We start from the raw sequence: 17,997 nt of genomic DNA on the forward strand, positions 1-17,997 counted from the left end.
CCTGACAATATTGCTAAGTAAAAGGATGAGCTACCTCTGGAGGTATTTTTTAATCTAAAATTGCTCATCTGTCCCAAGTTGACCTCATCCTTCTTCCACCACGTGGTTCTACCAAATCTTATTTTAGTAAACTTATTTGGGGGACTAGAACTGGAAGGGAAAATACAGGTAAAGTGATGTAAAATGACGCTGCGTGGTCTAATCTATGGAGTGACACACAGACCCCTCTAGGCTGGGACCAAAGCTCCACGGTCCTTTTACTTTCTTAAAGCCTTAATTTCCCTGTCTGTAAAATGAGATTGATAACTATCACACACCAGCCTGACTCATAGTAGGTAAACCACTCTCTGAGGATTGGAATATAGGTATACGAAGTGCCTGGAACAGTGCACAGATATTCAGTGAAGGAATGGCATACTTCAAAATATCCTTTACTCAAGGCTATTAAAGTTTCCCCATACAAAAAAGTTAAACTAAAGACTGATCAAAGATAAATAAACTGGAGTTTGGGAGTGAGATGAATCGATCCATTAACAATTTTCGTTAATACAATGCCATCGTCTGTAATCACTTGGGTGTCTCGTGCACTGTACATATATTTCCTTTAGAAACAATTAAAATATTATGAATGAACAGAAGTCCAGAAGTACATCAGAATACTGGGCTAGTTTATATTGCTAGCTAACTGAAGCTGGAGAGTGGAAGATGCCTGTCCCTCGGTGGCATACCCTTGACTCTTTTTCCTCTAAAGAAGCAATATCTCCTTTTCTTTCATCAAAGGTTACATAGTGAATAAGTGAGTTAGAATGTCTCCTGGGACTAAGAGGACGTCCTTAGTGCTTCATCAGGCAATGACCTTTTCGGCCAACAGGGTTTACAACGTGGAAGCACTGTGAAGACTGAAAGACTAAAGCAGCCAGGCCTTTAGGAAGGGATTTCAGGAGGGTGTTAATTCATGGATTCAAAAATTTTGTCCGGGATTTGATTTCAGCAATTAAAAAATGATGCATGTGGATAGAAGCAAGAGGAAAACATGGGAAAAGGCAACAGCTTGCTACATTAGGATGGTCACTGTCCTGGATGGTTTTGTTTTGAAAAATAATTTCTCTTATTGTTGCAAAAGATATTGTTTACTATTGCAAACAGTAACCACTGAGAAAGTGTGTTTCAGAATTTTAAGTTCCTAAAAAGCTTTGCACAAAATGACAGAACATGTGGAACAGGAAAAGTAATATGTAGCATTCAAATTGTTAGCTCAGTCATTGTTCTCTGGCAGAGAAAAGTTAAGTAGAACACCAATTAGAGATTGCTGTCAGTGGCACAGTAAATCCATACCTCCTCAGAAAGTGGGAAACCAGGGTAAGCAGTCAGATTTAAGAAATGGTCAAGCCTGAAAGACACACAACTATAACTCATTTTAGTGAATAGTAATGATATGTTTTACTTTAGTGCACATAGTAAATCATGAACTATTTTTTAAAAGCTTTTTGTGTGATTGTTACCTCGGAAGGTCTTATTATATGCCGTTTGCCTCTTGGAGCTTCAAAGAAGAGTTGTTCTTTGGCACCTGAATTAACTTGCAGTAATTTTCCTGTTACGATAGAAAAAAGCAGGAGACAATTAACCTCTGCATTTATCTTTTAGTGATAAAATGAATATGATTGCAACCATTTGATATTTTCATTCATTTTAATCAAAGTCTCAAAATTTGAGTAAATATATGCTGAATGATCCAGGATGTATGTAAAGACAATTACTTGGCAGGGTCCAAAGCTATGATTTTTAAACATATGAACCTCATAAAACCTCACTTTGAACATCCTTCAAAAAGAAAAGGATCGAGTTGTACTTTCCTCTGCTGCACTGGCTATTTTTCCAAAGCCAGACAAAATCTAACTTATGCCCTTTTCCCTGTTGCTTCTGAGCACATAAATCTAGTAAAAGCAAACTGCATTGGCAAGAATCATGACACCAGAAGCAAAGACCCTGTAAGAGTTCTTGTTTACTAAGATATAAATTCCAGATTTGCCATTTAACATTTAGAAACAGGAAGGCAAGGACATATAAAACAAACTGTAAATGCTCATTCCATTCTCCCCTTCTCTTTTTATTTGAAAATTTGTGAAGAAATCCAAGACTCTTCCCAAAACAAATGTTGAGCAAAAATAGTCTTTTGGTCTGATGTAAAATCTTGGATTTTAATCTTGGATTCATTTCGACTAATGTTGAAAAGATTAGATTTCTTAATTCTCTTCCTACCACATCAATGATCCTTTATGGCTTGAAAATTTAAATGACCCAAGAGATATACTTTTGAGTATTTTTTTCAGCATTTTTTTTAAATGATGGTATGTAATGGAAGTAATGGTATATAAAACCCCCTAGAGAGTCAATGTGCAGCCTCAATGGTTATTACCACGTGGCTGGCCCTGTTTCAGGAATCTCCACTCATTCTCTCACCCCAGATTACTTTGAAGCAAATGTCAGATACCCTAACATTTTATCTGCAAGTAATTTAGTGTATACATACGCACACACACTAGCATGTCCTCTCCCCCTCTTTCTTCCATAACCCTTTTATATCTAGTAGTCTTGAAATGTCCTTCCTGGAAAAATGAATACCAAACCAAGAACTCTGTGATTGATACCATGTTCTCTAATGTTTAAGTGGATAGCACTTAGGTCTGAAATCTAGCTTGGCTAACCTTCAGGAGTTGCAGGTCTGTTTCTAAGTGACTAATTAAAAACAAGGTTCTCTCATTTCGTAACTGAAACCTGAATCATTTCCAATTTGCTGAGTTATAACATGGTGATGTGGGGATTTGCCTGTGCTGTGAGGAGCAAGTAAATCGGAAAGCGTTTCCTCTGAAACGGGCCCGTTTCCCTGACTCACTAGCTGAACATACACAAAGTGAGAACAGGAAAAGAGAGCTCAATCAGCTTTGGCTGCTGCTGCCAAGTCGCTTCAGTCGTGTCCGACCCTTAGCGACCCCATGGACTGCAGCCCACCAGGCTCCGCCGTCCCTGGGATTCTCCAGGCAAGAACACTGGAGTGGGTTGTCATTTCCTTCTCCAATGAGTGAAAGTGAAAAGTGAAAGTGAAGTCGCTCAGTCGTGTCCGACTCGGAGTGACCCCATGGACTGCAGCCCACCAGCCTCCTCTGTCCACGGGATTTTCCAGGTGAGAATACTGGAGTGGCTTGCCATTGCCTTCTCCGGAAAGGTTATGCTGCTGCTGCTGCTAAGTCGCTTCAGTCGTGTCCGACCCTTAGCGACCCCATGGACTGCAGCCCACCAGGCTCCTCCATCCATGGGATTTTCCAGGCAAGAGTACTGGAGTGGGGTGCCATTATTTAGCATAAGAAAATGAGTAATCAGTACTTTCCCCATGAACTTGATTTATCTGCAAAGTGACTTTTAGAATTCTTAAGGGTGACTGCAGATAACAAAGGATGTGGGGACAGGATTAAAAGACTCAATGGAAACATTCTTAGAATATACATAATTTCCTGACAATTCACTTTACACTATTGTTTCAAAGATCATACTTTCTAAAACAGAAAAAAACTATTAAAATGGCTCAATGAAGTACTTTCTGACTGCAGGAATGTTTTTAAAAGCCACTTTGGCAAGCACCATACACCTGTGGGTACCTCCCAAGCCCACACCCCTTCCCTGAGAACTGCCCTCCACCCCGGACTGGGCCCCTGTGGTTCCATCTGCACTCTGGAGGTGGATATTGACCCGGGAGTGACCACACTGGGCAATCAAATTCTCTCTCCTGGGAAACTGGAACCTTAGGCTGAATCAGCGGATGCCTTGCTGGGAGGAGATGAATGTGGCCTTTGGGACTAGGGGTGACATTTGGGGGCAACAGAGAGTGGGCCCTGTGTGAACAAATGAGGGAAAGTCTGCCTGTGCAAACAGGGGCCACACGCAGGCACCAGACCCAGGAGAGCAGTGGAGATAGGCTGCCTCAGAGCAGGAGAGGAGGGGAGAGGGGCACTCCCTGGCTGGGTTCCAGGCATTTTCTGATTCATTCCTAAAGCCAGTTTCTCAGGAGATGCTGCTTCTTGTTCTTAGATTCTATGCGATATCCCTATCTTTCCAGTAAAGTCATTCCTTATTCCTATTTTTTAATTGAAGCTGGCTTGAGTGGGTTTCTGAAACCAAGGATATGAAGAAACTAAAAAACAATCAATCATTGTGTTAGGAAGGTAGCATTATGGGTGTGTTTTTCTCCTCAAATTTTCATTACTTATGTTATTAAACTGTCTTTTTTTTTTTTTTAAGCATAGAGGAACTATTTAGGTCACCACTCTTTTTTTCCACTGCCTGCTACTCTGTAATATATAACCTTGGAAATATTCTGAGGATGGGAGCAGAAGCAAAGGGCAAAAATTCTGTATAATCCAGGTATAATTTGCCCCTTAATAACAGTAACCCTATTCTTATAGAATCCTCAGTTTTGTTGTTTTTATTCACTAGAAATGTCTACACACACAGAATAAGAGAATTGAAAAAGACAGCTGTCCTCATCATGATGCAGGTACAGTACATCACATGCTGCTGGGGCCTAGAGCCTTATAACCCACAGAGCGATTCATACACGTCACCCCAGTATCTATATAATCTACAACTTAGAAAAATTCCCCTGCTCAGGCTCACTCTCCAAAGAAGACATACAGATGGCTAACACACACATGAAAAGAAGCTCAATATCACTCATCATCAGAGAAACGCAAATCAAAACCACAATGAGGCACCATTTCACCCTAGTCAGAATGGCTGCTCTCCAAAAGTCTACAAGCAATAAATGCTAGAGAGGGTATAGAGAAAAGGGAACCCTCTTACACTGTTGGTAGGAATGCAAACTAGTACAGCCACTATGGAGAACGGTGTGGAGATTCCTTAAAAAACTGGAAATAGAACTGCCATATGACCCAGCAATCCCACTGCTGGGCATACACACCAAGGAAACCAGAATTGAAAGAGACATGTGTACCCCAATGTTCACTGCAGCATTGTTTATAATAGCCAGGACATGGAAGCAACCTAGATGTCCATCAGCAAACAGATAAGAAAGCTGTGGTACATATACACAATGGAGTATTACTCAGCCATTAAAAAGGATACATTTGAATCAGTTCTAATGAGGTGGATGACACTGGAGCCTATTATACAGAGTAAAGTAAGCCAGAAAGAAAAACACCAATACAGAATACTAATGCATATATATGGAATTTAGAAAGATGGCAATGATAACCCTGTATACGAGACAGCAAGAGAGACACAGATGTATAGAACAGTCTTTTGGACTCTGTGGGAGAGGGCAAGGGTGGGATGATATGGGAGAATGGCATTGAAACATGTAAATTATCATATGTGAAACTAATCACCAGTCTAGGTTCGATGCATGATACAGGGTGCTCGGGGCTGGTGCACTGGGATGACCCAGAGGGATGGGATGGGGAGGGAGGTGAGAGGGGGGTTTAGGATGGGGAACACATGTACACCTGGGGAGGATTCATGTCAATGTATGGCAAAACCAATACAATATTGTAAAGTAATTAGCCTCCAATTAAAATAAATAAGTTTATATTAAAAAAAGAACAATTTCAAAATTGTTCCAAAATATACCAAACATATTAGGCCATTTGCAATGAAAATGGGTATCAGATGTCCTATTACAGCTTAAACTGTTCATTTGTAAACGATCTTACAGTCCTGGTGTTTCTGGAAATGAACTAACATCCAGTAGAAAATACTCTTCCATGTTTTCTCTCTCTCCACATATATTTCTTCTTTCTTAGGCATTCTGTGCAGAGGTAGTTGATGTTCCTGCAAAACCCCGATGTGCTTTTTGGTCTTCCTGGGACCTGTGGTTGCCATGGACACCGAAGGCTGCGGAGGCTGACGGCTGAGCTGTTCCGCCTCTGACGAGCCAGCTGGCTCCAGCAAATGCATTCACTATTTTTGACAAGATCAAAGGAACAAAACAGACCCCTGCTCCTAAATTCTGCTCTATACCCTCTGCAGGCTCTCCAGGCCCTGTGTGAAGAGCCAGGCTGATCCTGAGGCAGCCTGGCACAGGTCGAAGGCACCGGGGTGTGAGGAGCAGAAGAATATTGATATGACACATGTCTCATGACAACAAAACTGGAGTTAAACCAGGGAAGCTTCATGGCACACTTGCTTTTGTTCTCCAGATGGTATAACTCCTCCCTAAAAATCAAAAATATTCTATTCTCCTCTCAGGCCACAGAAACCGTTTGGTCTGATCCTCTTAACTGACTGAAGGGGCCACTTAGGATGAGAGGCAAAGTGGCTTTTTAGGCCTTGGCCTCCTTTCTCTCATTGCGTTTTCAATCACCCTGAGTGTTGGTTGGATCACAGACTCTAGCTTTGGGCAAAATTACGGAAATAGTGAGGTTTGCCTCTCTCCCTGCGAAGTGATGGCTCTACATCGAGAGCCTTCATGCAGACCTCTGCCTGGCCTCTCTGTGGTGGCAGCTCATGGTTCCCGGGCAAGGCCTTGTTCTTTCCACCTAGGGTTTATTCCTCTTTACATCCCTACTTCTGACACAGGGCCTACAACACATTTGAAGAATAAAAAAATAAAAACCTTCCCCAAGTGTAAATACAGCTGCAATGTCCCATATCATAGCCATTTAGGATAGCTACTGCCAAAAACAAACAAAACCCAGAAAATAACAACCGTTGGTGAGGATAAGGAACAGCTGAAACTCTTGTGCACTGCTGATGGGAATGTTACCATCTTCCACTGCTGTGGAAGATAGTATGGAGGTTTCCCAAAAAATTAAAAATGGAATTTTATCTGGAAATTCCGCTTCTGGGCATATATTCAAAAGAACTGTATACCCTGATCATAGCCATCTTATTCACAATACCCAAAAACTGTAAGCAACTCAAATATCCACTGATCGATGAATGGATAAACAAGATGTGGTATGTACACATAATGGAATATTCAGTCAGTTCAGCTGCTCAGTCGTGTCTGACTCAGCGACCCCATGCACTACAGCACGCCAGGCTTCCTTGTCTATCACCAGCTCCCGGAGCTTGCTCAAATTCATGTCCATCGAGTTGGTGATGCCATCCAACCATCTCATCCTCTGCCGCCCCCTTCTCCTCCTGCCCTCCTGCCCTCAATCATTCCCAGCATCAATGGAATATTATTCAACTTAAAAAGGAAAGTAATTCTGACACACGTTACAACATGGAGGAATCTTCAGGACATTATGCTAAGTGAAATAAGCCAGTTATAAAAAGACATATACTGTATGACTACACTTATATGAATTACCTAGAATAGTCAAATTAATAGAGACATGAAGTGGAATGGTGCTTGCCAGGGGAGGGAGTAAGGGGAATTACTATTTAATGGGCACAGGGTTTCAATTTTATAAGATGAAAAGATGGATGAAAGGTGAGATGGCTTGGTGATATCTGCACAATAATGTGAATGTATTTACCACCACTGAACTGTACACTCAAAATGGTTAAGACAACAAATTTTAAGTTATGTGTATTTTATCACAAGTGGTGCTGGAGAAGACTCTTGAGAGTCCCTTGGACTGCAAGGAGATCCAACCAGTCCATTCTAAAGGAGATCAATCCTGGGTGTTCATTGGAAGGACTGATGCTAAAGCTGAAACTCCAATACTTTGGCCACCTAATGCGATGAGTTGACTCACTGGAAAAGACTCTGATGCTGGGAGGGATTGCGGGCAGGAGGAAACGGGGACGACAGAGAATGAGATGGCTGGATGGCATCACCGACTCGATGGACATGAGTTTGAATGAACTCCGGGAGTTGGTGATGGACAGGGAGGCCTGGCGTGCTGTGATTCATGGGGTTGCAAAGAGTCGGACATGACTGAGCGACTGAACTAACTAACTAACTAAAAATAATTTTAAAGTAATCTCCTCAATCAAAACATATTCTTCCTATGTCCCATTTTCTCTCGGTTCTTCACTCCATAAAATGTAAACAATAATTGGTTTTAACTCCCTAATGGTCACTGTGGTGGAGGGACGCGCATACTGTGTCGGGTGGGGTGTGGGTTGGGCTCTAAACATGACTCATCACACTCTGTTCTTCATATGCACAGAGACGACCCTCAGTGTTTTAAATCTCTCTCACAACAGGGCATCGCCAGAGATGTTAGTCAGAAATCAAACAGGATGAAATCCTTGTTTTCATTTTTTTAAAAAGCAAACAATGAAGCAGAGACTATCAAAGTAGGGGCTGAGAAGCGGCTGCTTACACTCACCCCTCACCTCCTGGGCCTCACTGGTTCCTAGATGCCTTCCAGGCCCGTGTCCTGCCTATTTCCACACACCAATCCAAGCCCCGGTCACTGTGTCTGCCTGGCCCTGACGTGAAAGTGAGCAGGACTTATCTGATCCCCTTTGCCCTTGTTGGGACTTGCAACTCTCACAATGAATGGCATGCATGCCTTCCTCCCATGATTGCTCTGTGTAAAACGCCTGTGGGTTGTAATGCTGATTAAGTCCAAATTCCGGCGCAGTATGTATAGCTACTAGGAAATGCCTGCTCAGCAGAAGGGTCAGTCTACAGCCACTACTTCAACAAATGCATGAAATACACTGCATCTCTAAAATAAGCTGTTTTTGGTTGAGACCCTCGTCATCTCTTTGTCTTGGTTTATTTCACTTGCTTTCCATCTCCAGGCTCGCTCACCCTTCCCAAGATGGTAGGGAAAGCCCCACTCTAATCTGTCAGGGTTACCTAATGCTTACGGGATAAAGTTCAGGGTTAAACTTCCTAGCATGACCTAACAGTTTCTTTCTTAGCTGTCTTGGCCTTGCAGCATCCCCTGCCTTTCCTGCCCTCAGCCACTCAGCATTACTGTTTCTTAATCCCCCTGTTCTTCCCACCTCCACATGGTAGCACAACCTGTTCCTTCCCAGCCTGGAACGCTGGTCTCAGACATCGCCATCTGTTGAGCTTCTACTCATCTTTCAATTTCCATCTCAAAGGTCATTCCTTCTATGAAGGCTCCATGGATTCCCCTGGGAGCTCTGTCCTCAGAGATGCTGCCTTCCACCACATGTACTAAACTTCGCTGAAAGCTGGGAACCTGCCCATTATAAAATGCCTGCCCTGGACTCTAACATCAGCTAAGTCCCTGGGGTGGGTTTTCAAAGTGATCCACCCTAGAGCACCCCAGGTGCTTACTGTTGGCTTGGCCACTCTGAGCCCCTGCTCACCACTTCCCTTGTGCCCCTCTGGTCTGTGCTCTGGTGTGGTTCAGGTACAAGCCTGTTCCTGCACTCAGTGATAAATACTGTAGACAGTAGGAATCACGTCTCACTCCCTTCTGGACCTTCCACATTTTCTGGCTTCAGACTTTGCACATGGCAACAGCTAGATCTGCTACATAAGTAAACAGACAAATCTCCATGGCATCTGTGGGCATGACCTGCAGGAGGGAGGGGATAGGTTGGGAGTTTTGAGAGAAATCAGAGAAACTCTAGGTGAGCTGAATATAGCTTCCTACCTCCATTGGAGGATGAAAATGACTTGAAACTTCTTGGGCAGTTCTCTGGTAGATAGAAAATTGGTAGGAAAAGGGAAAGCATTAAGATACAAGGCAAGGACATAGTATGCCAGACCCAGAGGTGAAGGTGGCTTGCTACGATAACAGAAGGCATCATATATCTTCAACAGTCTTAAAACTCAATGGCTGAGTTAATAATTATAGGAGTGGTAGTGATAGTAGTAATAATAATAAAAAGATGGAAAAATACTCAAAATTTTAATAACTTATTGACCAGAGATATAGTAGTACGTCTTTTGTTACCTGAACACCATTGACCAGAGATGTTTCAATATTCACCTACAGGACAAACTGCCGGCCACAGGCAGTAACTTCTGCAAAAATCCCCCAGTTAATAATGTGTTAACAGCAGCTGCTTCTGGGTTGTAAAATTACAGTTGTTTATGTTGTGAATTTCTCTTTAAACTGCCATTTGCTCTTGGAAACAATATATGAATGGACATGACTTTTAAAAACTGAAATTACATTTTAAAAGCCACAGCATACTTTACCTCTAGAGTCCCAGTCAATGTGTGTAATATAACTAGAAGCACCTTTACAGATGCCAACCCTTTTGCTTGTCAGGACGTTGTAAATATCCACAAAGTTATCATGGGATGCCACGGCAAGGTATTTTCCTGTATCTATGAAGAAAAATGAGCGGTTAACAGCAAAACATTTCATGTGGGAATTTACTTCCTGGAACTCAGCATTTTAAAATAGGTTAGAGGTTAAGGAAATAGTTAAAAAGAATCCACTCTTGCAACTTTTTGTCCCAACACATTTTTACAAGTTTTTGCTGTCACCTTTTGAAAATTTAATATCAGATATCATTTCTTTTCTGTGATGGAAGGAGACCATGTCTTCGACAGTGTCAGCATTTACAACCAGGAAACTCCCATCATTCAAGCCAACTGCTAAGGCTTTCCCATCTGGGGAGAAGGCACAGCATCTTCCACCTACAAAAGAATCCACAAACAGCACTGTTATGATCTGTGACTTTGCCACCAAACAAATGAAGAGGGGGGAAATGTACATATAGTCATGGACCTGTGACTGTGTCTTTAACACTGATGGTGAGAACTAAAACTTCATAATTTAAAACATTTCTTACCACCAAACCCAAAGATAATAATCATTAATATTAAAAATAAGTTTTCTATTTCTCTGAGGTTTATCCATTCATTTTTTCATATATGAAGACCTGGAGTTTTCAAGCGACAAGTGGAGTGAAGAGGAAAAGGAATAAAGGATTAATATAACTAGTATTTCTTCTCCCAAGATGTGGGGACAAAATTTCCAGAAACTATTTTTTTTATACCATACTTTATGCACAAAATTTGCTTTGGAGCACCTTGCTGTTCTACATTTAGTCTCTCTAATCTCTGAGCTGTGGATTGTAATGCATAATTCTAGAGGTGGAAGATTTTATTCCTGTCTCTTCTGTCATGGGAAGAATGAAGTACGGACATCCTCTCCAAAGGTGTCTGCAAAACTAACCAATACTGGGCTGAGGAGACTACATGACAAATGCTTTCTAATGCTTTGCAGGGTCATGGGAGGCACTTCTGAATGCAGAATATGGAGTCTGTTAAATAGGAATCCTACTAAAGGATACGCCCCCTCCTTGGCCATGTTTTTATTGTCAAGATATTGGTGGGCACAGCCCCAGGATGGGACAGTCATGCAGCCTTGTGCTAAGACATTCCAAACTGAGTTTCCACCCCTCCCTCCCCATCCACTGTTTCCAATGGGCTGAAAAGCCACATTCACACCAGTAACTTTAAATGGGCTCATCTAAAGTCTATCTTCCTTCTTTTCTTCATCCACTCACTTTGCAGGTATTTACCTACTATGAATCAGGCATTGTGCTCGTGCCGAAAGAACAGAAAGACCAGCCTGCCCTTGAGGAGAGTCACCAAGCTTAGGTCAAGCATAAAAGTTTATTGCACAAACCAGGATACCCGAGAGCGAAAGGGAGAGCTATTAATAATTACACCAGGGCACCAGCTATAAACTGAGTTGAATGGCCATCCTATCTCAGGGGTGTTGGTAGTTGTTCTTCTGAACTCATTTTTAACCTGGTGAATAAAGTCCATTGGCTGATATTCAAGGTACTCACAGTGAGTACTTGGTCTGTTATTTTCCCTGATGCAAATGAGTAGCCTGATTATTCACCTCTGTAGTAGATGAGAGCATGAGCTTTGGAGTCAGACTTGGGTTTGAATCCTGGCTCCCTCCACCACTTATGAAGACCCAGGAGTCGAGTGTAAAGTGCGTCCATATGGTGGAAGGAGACAGCGTCATTCAGTGGCCACAGGTGTGCCCTCTGAAGCCACACTCCTGGATCTGAATTCAGATCCATCACTTACTAGCTGTGCAACTTTGGGCAAACGGCTTACGTGCTCTGCGCCTCAGTTTCCTAATTTCTATGTGGAAACAATAGAGGCCTTACTCACCGGGTTCTCATGAAGACCACAGGCGAAATGCTAGCACAGCTACTGGCTCAGTGGTGTCAGCCACTGGCATTATCATCACCACTGTCTTGACACCTTTTCTCACTTTATCTCCCTAGACTTGTCTCCCCATGTCAATCTATAAAAGTACCCAGCACAAATACTCTAGGGGCCAGGCCCCAATCTTATCCTTTTCTGTCTTAACTTTCACAAATCCTTTGAGCCTCGGCTCTCATTTTCCCCAACGGGGTTGTCCCTGGCAGCAGGCCTTACCCTGAGCCTCCGTGACACCTTGTTTGTGCCAGAGATCTTCTGTTTGTCTGTCCTCACCCACTCTCCACCCTGCTCTGTGCCTGGAGCTGGCCTGCATGGACTCTACCAACAGTCTCCCTTGCCCCCTGGCTTCTGTTTGGTCAGTGGGGAGCACGAGCAGGAGGCTGGAGGGAGGGTACTAGGGAAGAAAGGATGGAGCGGAGGGAGGTTGGGGCATGTTCTCCCCTGGCTGCCTCCCTGCAGTGTCACCGCTTGCTGGCTGAGCCTCTGGGCTGGAGGGTTACCGCCTCCTGCCAGGCTGCATCTCACACAGCTCCCACTCTCATCTGTTCCTCCTCTTGTCCTTTCAGGCCCAGGGCTGGCAGTGGTTACCAGCTACTACTAGTTGCACTGTACTGAACTAGCCTGCGTCATTTCCCTACACCCTGCCCGCCCCTTCATAAAGAGTCCAGTTTTGAGACTCTTCAAATTACCCAATTTAAACAGACCAGCTGTTGCTGGGACTCTGTTCAAATCTTGTCCATTTCTGACACTAGAGATGTGACTGTTCATCCTGGGATCCCCAGTGTCTGATACATAGAAGCTGCTCAATAAATGTTTGCTGAATTCTATTTCTTGGTATACCTCTTGGTTCTCGTGCATATACGTGTTTAATACATATTTATCTGTTTCTTGTGGTTAACTATTATTTTTAAACCAAGTTTCCTTTTTTAGTAATAAGATCAGTTCCAGAGACTGTTAGACATAAAAATAAACACCATTCTTTACAAGCTGATGAGTTTCAACTGACTCCCACAGTTCAGATGAGAAGAGGAAGGACATATTGCCCCCAGGTGGCAAATGTCTATGCAGTGCAAGGAAATAAAGAATAGAGCTGGGCACAGATGGATCAGGCCAGGCTTCTGGAACCTTCCTCCATGGATTAGTTATATCTGTAGCAACAAACACTAAATCCCCGTTGCCCGGCACATCTGGGAGCATATAATAGGCACACACAGTAAATATTAGTTGAATGAATGGGTGAATGAATCCAATACTTGTGGTTGCAAACACTTTCATAGATGTGTAAGGTGGCATACGCACCTTTTTTGAGTTTCCTCACTGCCAGCATTCGGTGCTGGGAGGATAATTCCCAGATCCGGAGGGTCTTATCATCGCTCACTGTTGCACAGATGGGCAGGAGGGGGTGAGCTGCCAGGCCCCACACTTCTCCTTCCATGTGCCCCTGTGAGGAGGAAACGGGGCAACAAAAAGCAGTTCAAAGCTTCTCAGTGACCCCTTCCCAAGAGGATCCCAAACAGGTTCAAATAGGAACAGACACAGTTTGAGCTTCCTTGAGCCAAAATGATTGTACTGAATAAATTTTTCACTTGAACTTGAATCTAAAGCTGGGCCTACAGGATACTAAAGCATTCATCTGAAAAGCAAAAGATGGATTCATGTTGCTAAGTTTTGTTTATATGATGCCAAACATCTTCTCATGTAGAAGCATCCTAGTGAAAAATGAACTGTCCTCATTTTATCCTGTGATTTGACACTGAATAAACACAGTATGTATGTATCTCCTAGTAACACAGCTTGGTCATAAAGACACAAACTACTTTCTTCCATAAAACCATATTCTAAAAGATGTAGGTACCGCTTATCTATATCAGAGGAATCGGACAGTAATATTCTTGCTAATTAATTCCATTTCAGTTCTGTGCACAGCATTTGGCATAGCAGAACTAGAGAGATCTAAAATTTTATTTCCAGTATCCTGGGTATAACTCAGGGTCAGCATTTGTTCACAAATTTTTCTATCCAGTGATCATAGAAAACTGAAGGGGGCTTGACAGGCATTGGACCAGTTCCACATGCCAATGTCTTATCACAAACACACTTAGCTGGCTTAGAATAATAACTGAGATGAAATATATTTAATGAATGAATAATTATGGAGAAAATGAATCTGATTATTCTAACTTATCACTCACTAAAGCAGTGTAAAGAATAGATTAGACAAGGAACAATAAAACAGACCAGATTGTTTACTGAATTTCTGCTTTTAGTGGCTAATTATAGAAAGGCTTTGCTTAGTAAAGCAAAAAGACCATACACAGGCATCTGAAAGGTGTTTGTAGTTGGAATGCTTTGGGGGAACAGGTGCCTCTTCAAAGAGAAATTGGATGATTCCAGTTTAACTGGGAAGCTGTTTGAGCAAAACAGTAATTTGGCAGAAGATACAAAGTTCTCAATACCGCTGACATTCAAATATCTGAGAAGGGTGTAGATATTGTTTTTGAGTTTATTAGATTTGGAGCACCTTACATCCCCAGTTTTCTAGTTTTCTTCCCTTGGGAAGCCTCCCACACTGAAGGCTATGGTCTGAGGATGGGTCAGGTGTGAGTCCTCTCTTGTTCCCCCTAGACTGCATCTCCCCGAAGCTCTTTTACAGACCAAGGCCTTTTGTACACTGAGGACAGGGTTGTGGGGCTCTGAGACCCTTTCAAATCACTGCCTCATATATTGATTTAAAAGTTGTATTTCCTTAATCTAATGTGACTGTGTACTTTAATTCCTGTATAACATAGGGATGGACAGCGAGTGAGGTGGGCAGGGAGTCTCTTGAGTGGCACCAGGAAATGAGCTTGGGACCTTCCTTTCCTCCTGACTACCCTAAAGCTGATAATAACCAGCTGCACAATTGAAAGCTGATTATATTCGAAGTATATACAATGGGAATTTTCAGAACTCACCTCCTGTCACTTCTCTCTTCCCCTAGTCTCTTAAAAAAAAAAAAAAAGCAATCTATTCCAAGTGATGTTGACTTGCTGAGCTACTGACACTGAAAAAGTGGTTCTGAAATGTTCCCACAGCAGGATCGCTGATGGTCTTTACCACATCGCCTCTACTGTTCCTTAAGTTTCCCTCAGGGTCCACCTCTCAGAACAGGGCTGTCAGCCCCTTCAGCAGTCCTGCTCTGTCCTGGGTAGCACACAGCATAGGGCTGGTCTTGGAACAGGGCTGTCAGCCCCTTCAGCAGTCCTGCTCTACCCTGGGTAGCACACAGCATAGGGCTGGTCTTAGAACAGGGCTGTCAGCCCCTTCAGCAGTCCTGCTCTGTCCTGGGTAGCACACAGCACAGGGCTGGTCTTGGAACAGGGCTGTCAGTCCCTTCAGCAGTCCTGCTCTACCCTGGGTAGCACACAGCACAGGGCTGGTCTTGGCAGGAGCACACTACTGACTGAACTGAACTACTGAGTCCCACTCAGGAGGAAAAGGCAAATGGCTGACTGACCGGAAGACGAAAGAGAGATGCTGAGGTAAAAGGGAAAGAACAGCACATGCGTAAAGAGAGAAGAGTGTTCTCCCAGCTCCACTTCCTGCCCAGGGCTCAGGGGGCCACGGCTCCTGCACTGTTTTCATGCCGTCTCCATGCTGAGATGCGTGGAGAACAGTCTGGCGACGAGACAAAGAAAAGGCTCTTTCCCAGCTCTTCAGTTCTTAAGATGTGGCTGCGGGAAATTCACTGGGCTCGAGGCCCTTCATCTATAAAACAATTACAACTGAGCAAATCTGTTGTGGAGATAAGAGAGGGATTTTGCACCATGGTATTGCCTGACACACAGTCAAGTGCTCAATAAATGACACCCTTGGATAATTGTATTAATAGAATGATAGAAACAAATACAGGAAAGAATTGAAGAGAATGAAAAAGTGAAAAGACTTTGTTGTTGAGTTTAAAACATATTTAGACAAAATTAGTTCAACTATATTACTTTCTAACATGAGGAAATATTAGAGTTTGAATCTTAAAATGCTGTTTAAATCCATAGTATAGCACAAATCTTAACACACATATTTAGCAGTATCAGTTCAGTTCAGTTCAGTTCAGTCGCTCAGTCGTGTCCGACTCTCGTTTAGCAGTATGGCATGTAGTAAATAATTTAAAGTCTCAAACATTTGGGTACTGAAAAGAAACACTTCATTTTCAATAAAATTAAATAAACAGTCGTGGCCAGAAAGGGAAAGAAAGGTAAGAGCAGCTGGAGGACAAAGACGTCATCCCTTCTCAAGGTCGCACCTCAGCACAGTTAACTTGGGCTGCCTGGCGCCATCAGCTACAGAGCTTTTGAGGCTTGTTTCTAACACAGAAAAAAAATTTAAAACACGGATTCTTATTCAAGATAGCCAGGGTGGGACCTGGGCACAGGCATTTTTAAAACCTGATGTGTGTGCAGACCTGCTCTCAGGTGTAGCAAATCAGAGGGTCCCTTTCAGTGGGATTTTGGGGGTCAGCCCTAACACAGCAAGCCTGCAGGCAGGCATCAGGTGAGGAAAGGAGGCGATTCTCCTCCACTGGACCCACAGAAGTCCCAGAGCTTAGATAAGCAGTGCAGATTCTTTTCACTCCACCTTCTGAACCCACCCCCTCGTCCCTGCCCGGGCCTCTTCCACCTCTAACTATGATCTATTCATCACCTCCAAAGACACATGTCACTCCTCAGGTGACATGTGATCACTTCTTGGATCTTTGAGGATACTGCTGATGCTTTATCTAGTATTATCTGAATCAAATTTTTGAGGGGAGAGGGAGGGTAAGGAGTATGTTATATGTTTATGTGAATTGAGGCTGAGACTAGAGTGATGCACAAAACCTAAAGAGACACATATATTTGGTGTGTGCAGAGCAAATAATTTTTTTTAGTTTGACAAATTTTTGACAGACTGAGAGGAAATATACCCAAGTAACCCCATCCACATCTGAACCTGATTCAGACAATGAGATTATGGACTCTGAATAGATACTTTAATGGGATAAGGCTCTTGGGGATCCTAGAGTGGGCATGTATTCTGCATGTGGTAGGGACATGATAATTGGTGGCCAGAGGGCAGACTGTGCTGGACAGGTGATCCTCCTGGTTTTCACACTCAGTGTAATCACCTCCTCTGAATGTCCTATAGCCTTGTGGGTGGGTGTGTGCTAAGTCGCTTCAGTCCCCATGGACTGTAGCCCACCAGGCTCCTCTGTCCACGAAATTCTCCAGACAAGAACACTGGAGTGGGTTGCCATGCCCTTCTCCAAGGGATCTTGCTGACCCAGGGATCGAACCTGTGTCTCCTATAGCTCCTGCATTTCAGGCAGATTCTTTACCGCTGAGCCACCGGGGAAGCCCCTCCTATAGCCTTATTACCAACCAATAATATATGGCAAAGGAGATGGATGTATTACATGTATGTGATGATACGATTATGTTATCTCAAATTATTTAAAGGCATTGTTTTTCTTTTTCCCTTGCTCGCTTTGAGGAAGCAAGCAGCAACGTTGGGGGAACCCCACGTGATGAGGAACTTCAGGCAGCCTCTGAGAGCTGAGGGTGGCCTCTGGCCAACAGCCAGCTAGAAACAGAAGCCTTCAGTCCTGCACTCACAGGAACAAAACTCTGCCAACAACCTGAGTGCTCTTAAAGGCAGATCCTTCCATAGTAAAGCCTCAGATGAGACCACAGCCCTGATCTTTATCGCAGCCTTACAAAACCTTAACCAGAAGACCCAGTTAAACTGTTCAGACTCCTGACCCACAAAGAAACCATAAGATGATGAATGTTTTTGCTTCAAGCTAAGCTTGTTTCAGTTTGTTATAGAGAAATGGGTAATACAGCGTTTGCCTGATCTTTGGAGAGAATGTCTCCTTTAAT

General features: G+C 43.1%; 1 protein-coding gene and 1 long non-coding RNA gene across 3 annotated transcripts in view; one reads left to right on the forward strand and one right to left on the reverse strand.

Moving 5' to 3' along the window:
- Positions 1-17,997, reverse strand: part of EML6 (EMAP like 6) — a 287,760-nt gene that overhangs the window by 52,124 nt on the left and 217,639 nt on the right. For both annotated transcript variants that reach the window (XM_088841461.1, XM_088841460.1), the window contains 4 exons: positions 13,400-13,541; positions 10,394-10,546; positions 10,100-10,231; positions 1,503-1,591 (listed from right to left, as the gene is read on the reverse strand). In XM_088841461.1, the coding sequence (XP_088697587.1) occupies positions 1,503-1,591; positions 10,100-10,231; positions 10,394-10,546; positions 13,400-13,541 (516 nt within the window). The remainder of the gene's footprint in view (positions 1-1,502; positions 1,592-10,099; positions 10,232-10,393; positions 10,547-13,399; positions 13,542-17,997) is intronic.
- Positions 2,821-7,923, forward strand: LOC148776187 (uncharacterized). Its single transcript, XR_016038594.1, has 3 exons — positions 2,821-3,181; positions 4,489-4,549; positions 5,814-7,923. It is a non-coding gene; the product is annotated as an uncharacterized LOC148776187 (long non-coding RNA).

The sequence above is a fragment of the Moschus berezovskii genome, chromosome 11 (assembly GCF_049115385.1).
Source record: "Moschus berezovskii isolate FMDL1 chromosome 11, NW_MosBer_1.0, whole genome shotgun sequence".
Lineage (NCBI taxonomy): Eukaryota > Metazoa > Chordata > Mammalia > Artiodactyla > Moschidae > Moschus > Moschus berezovskii.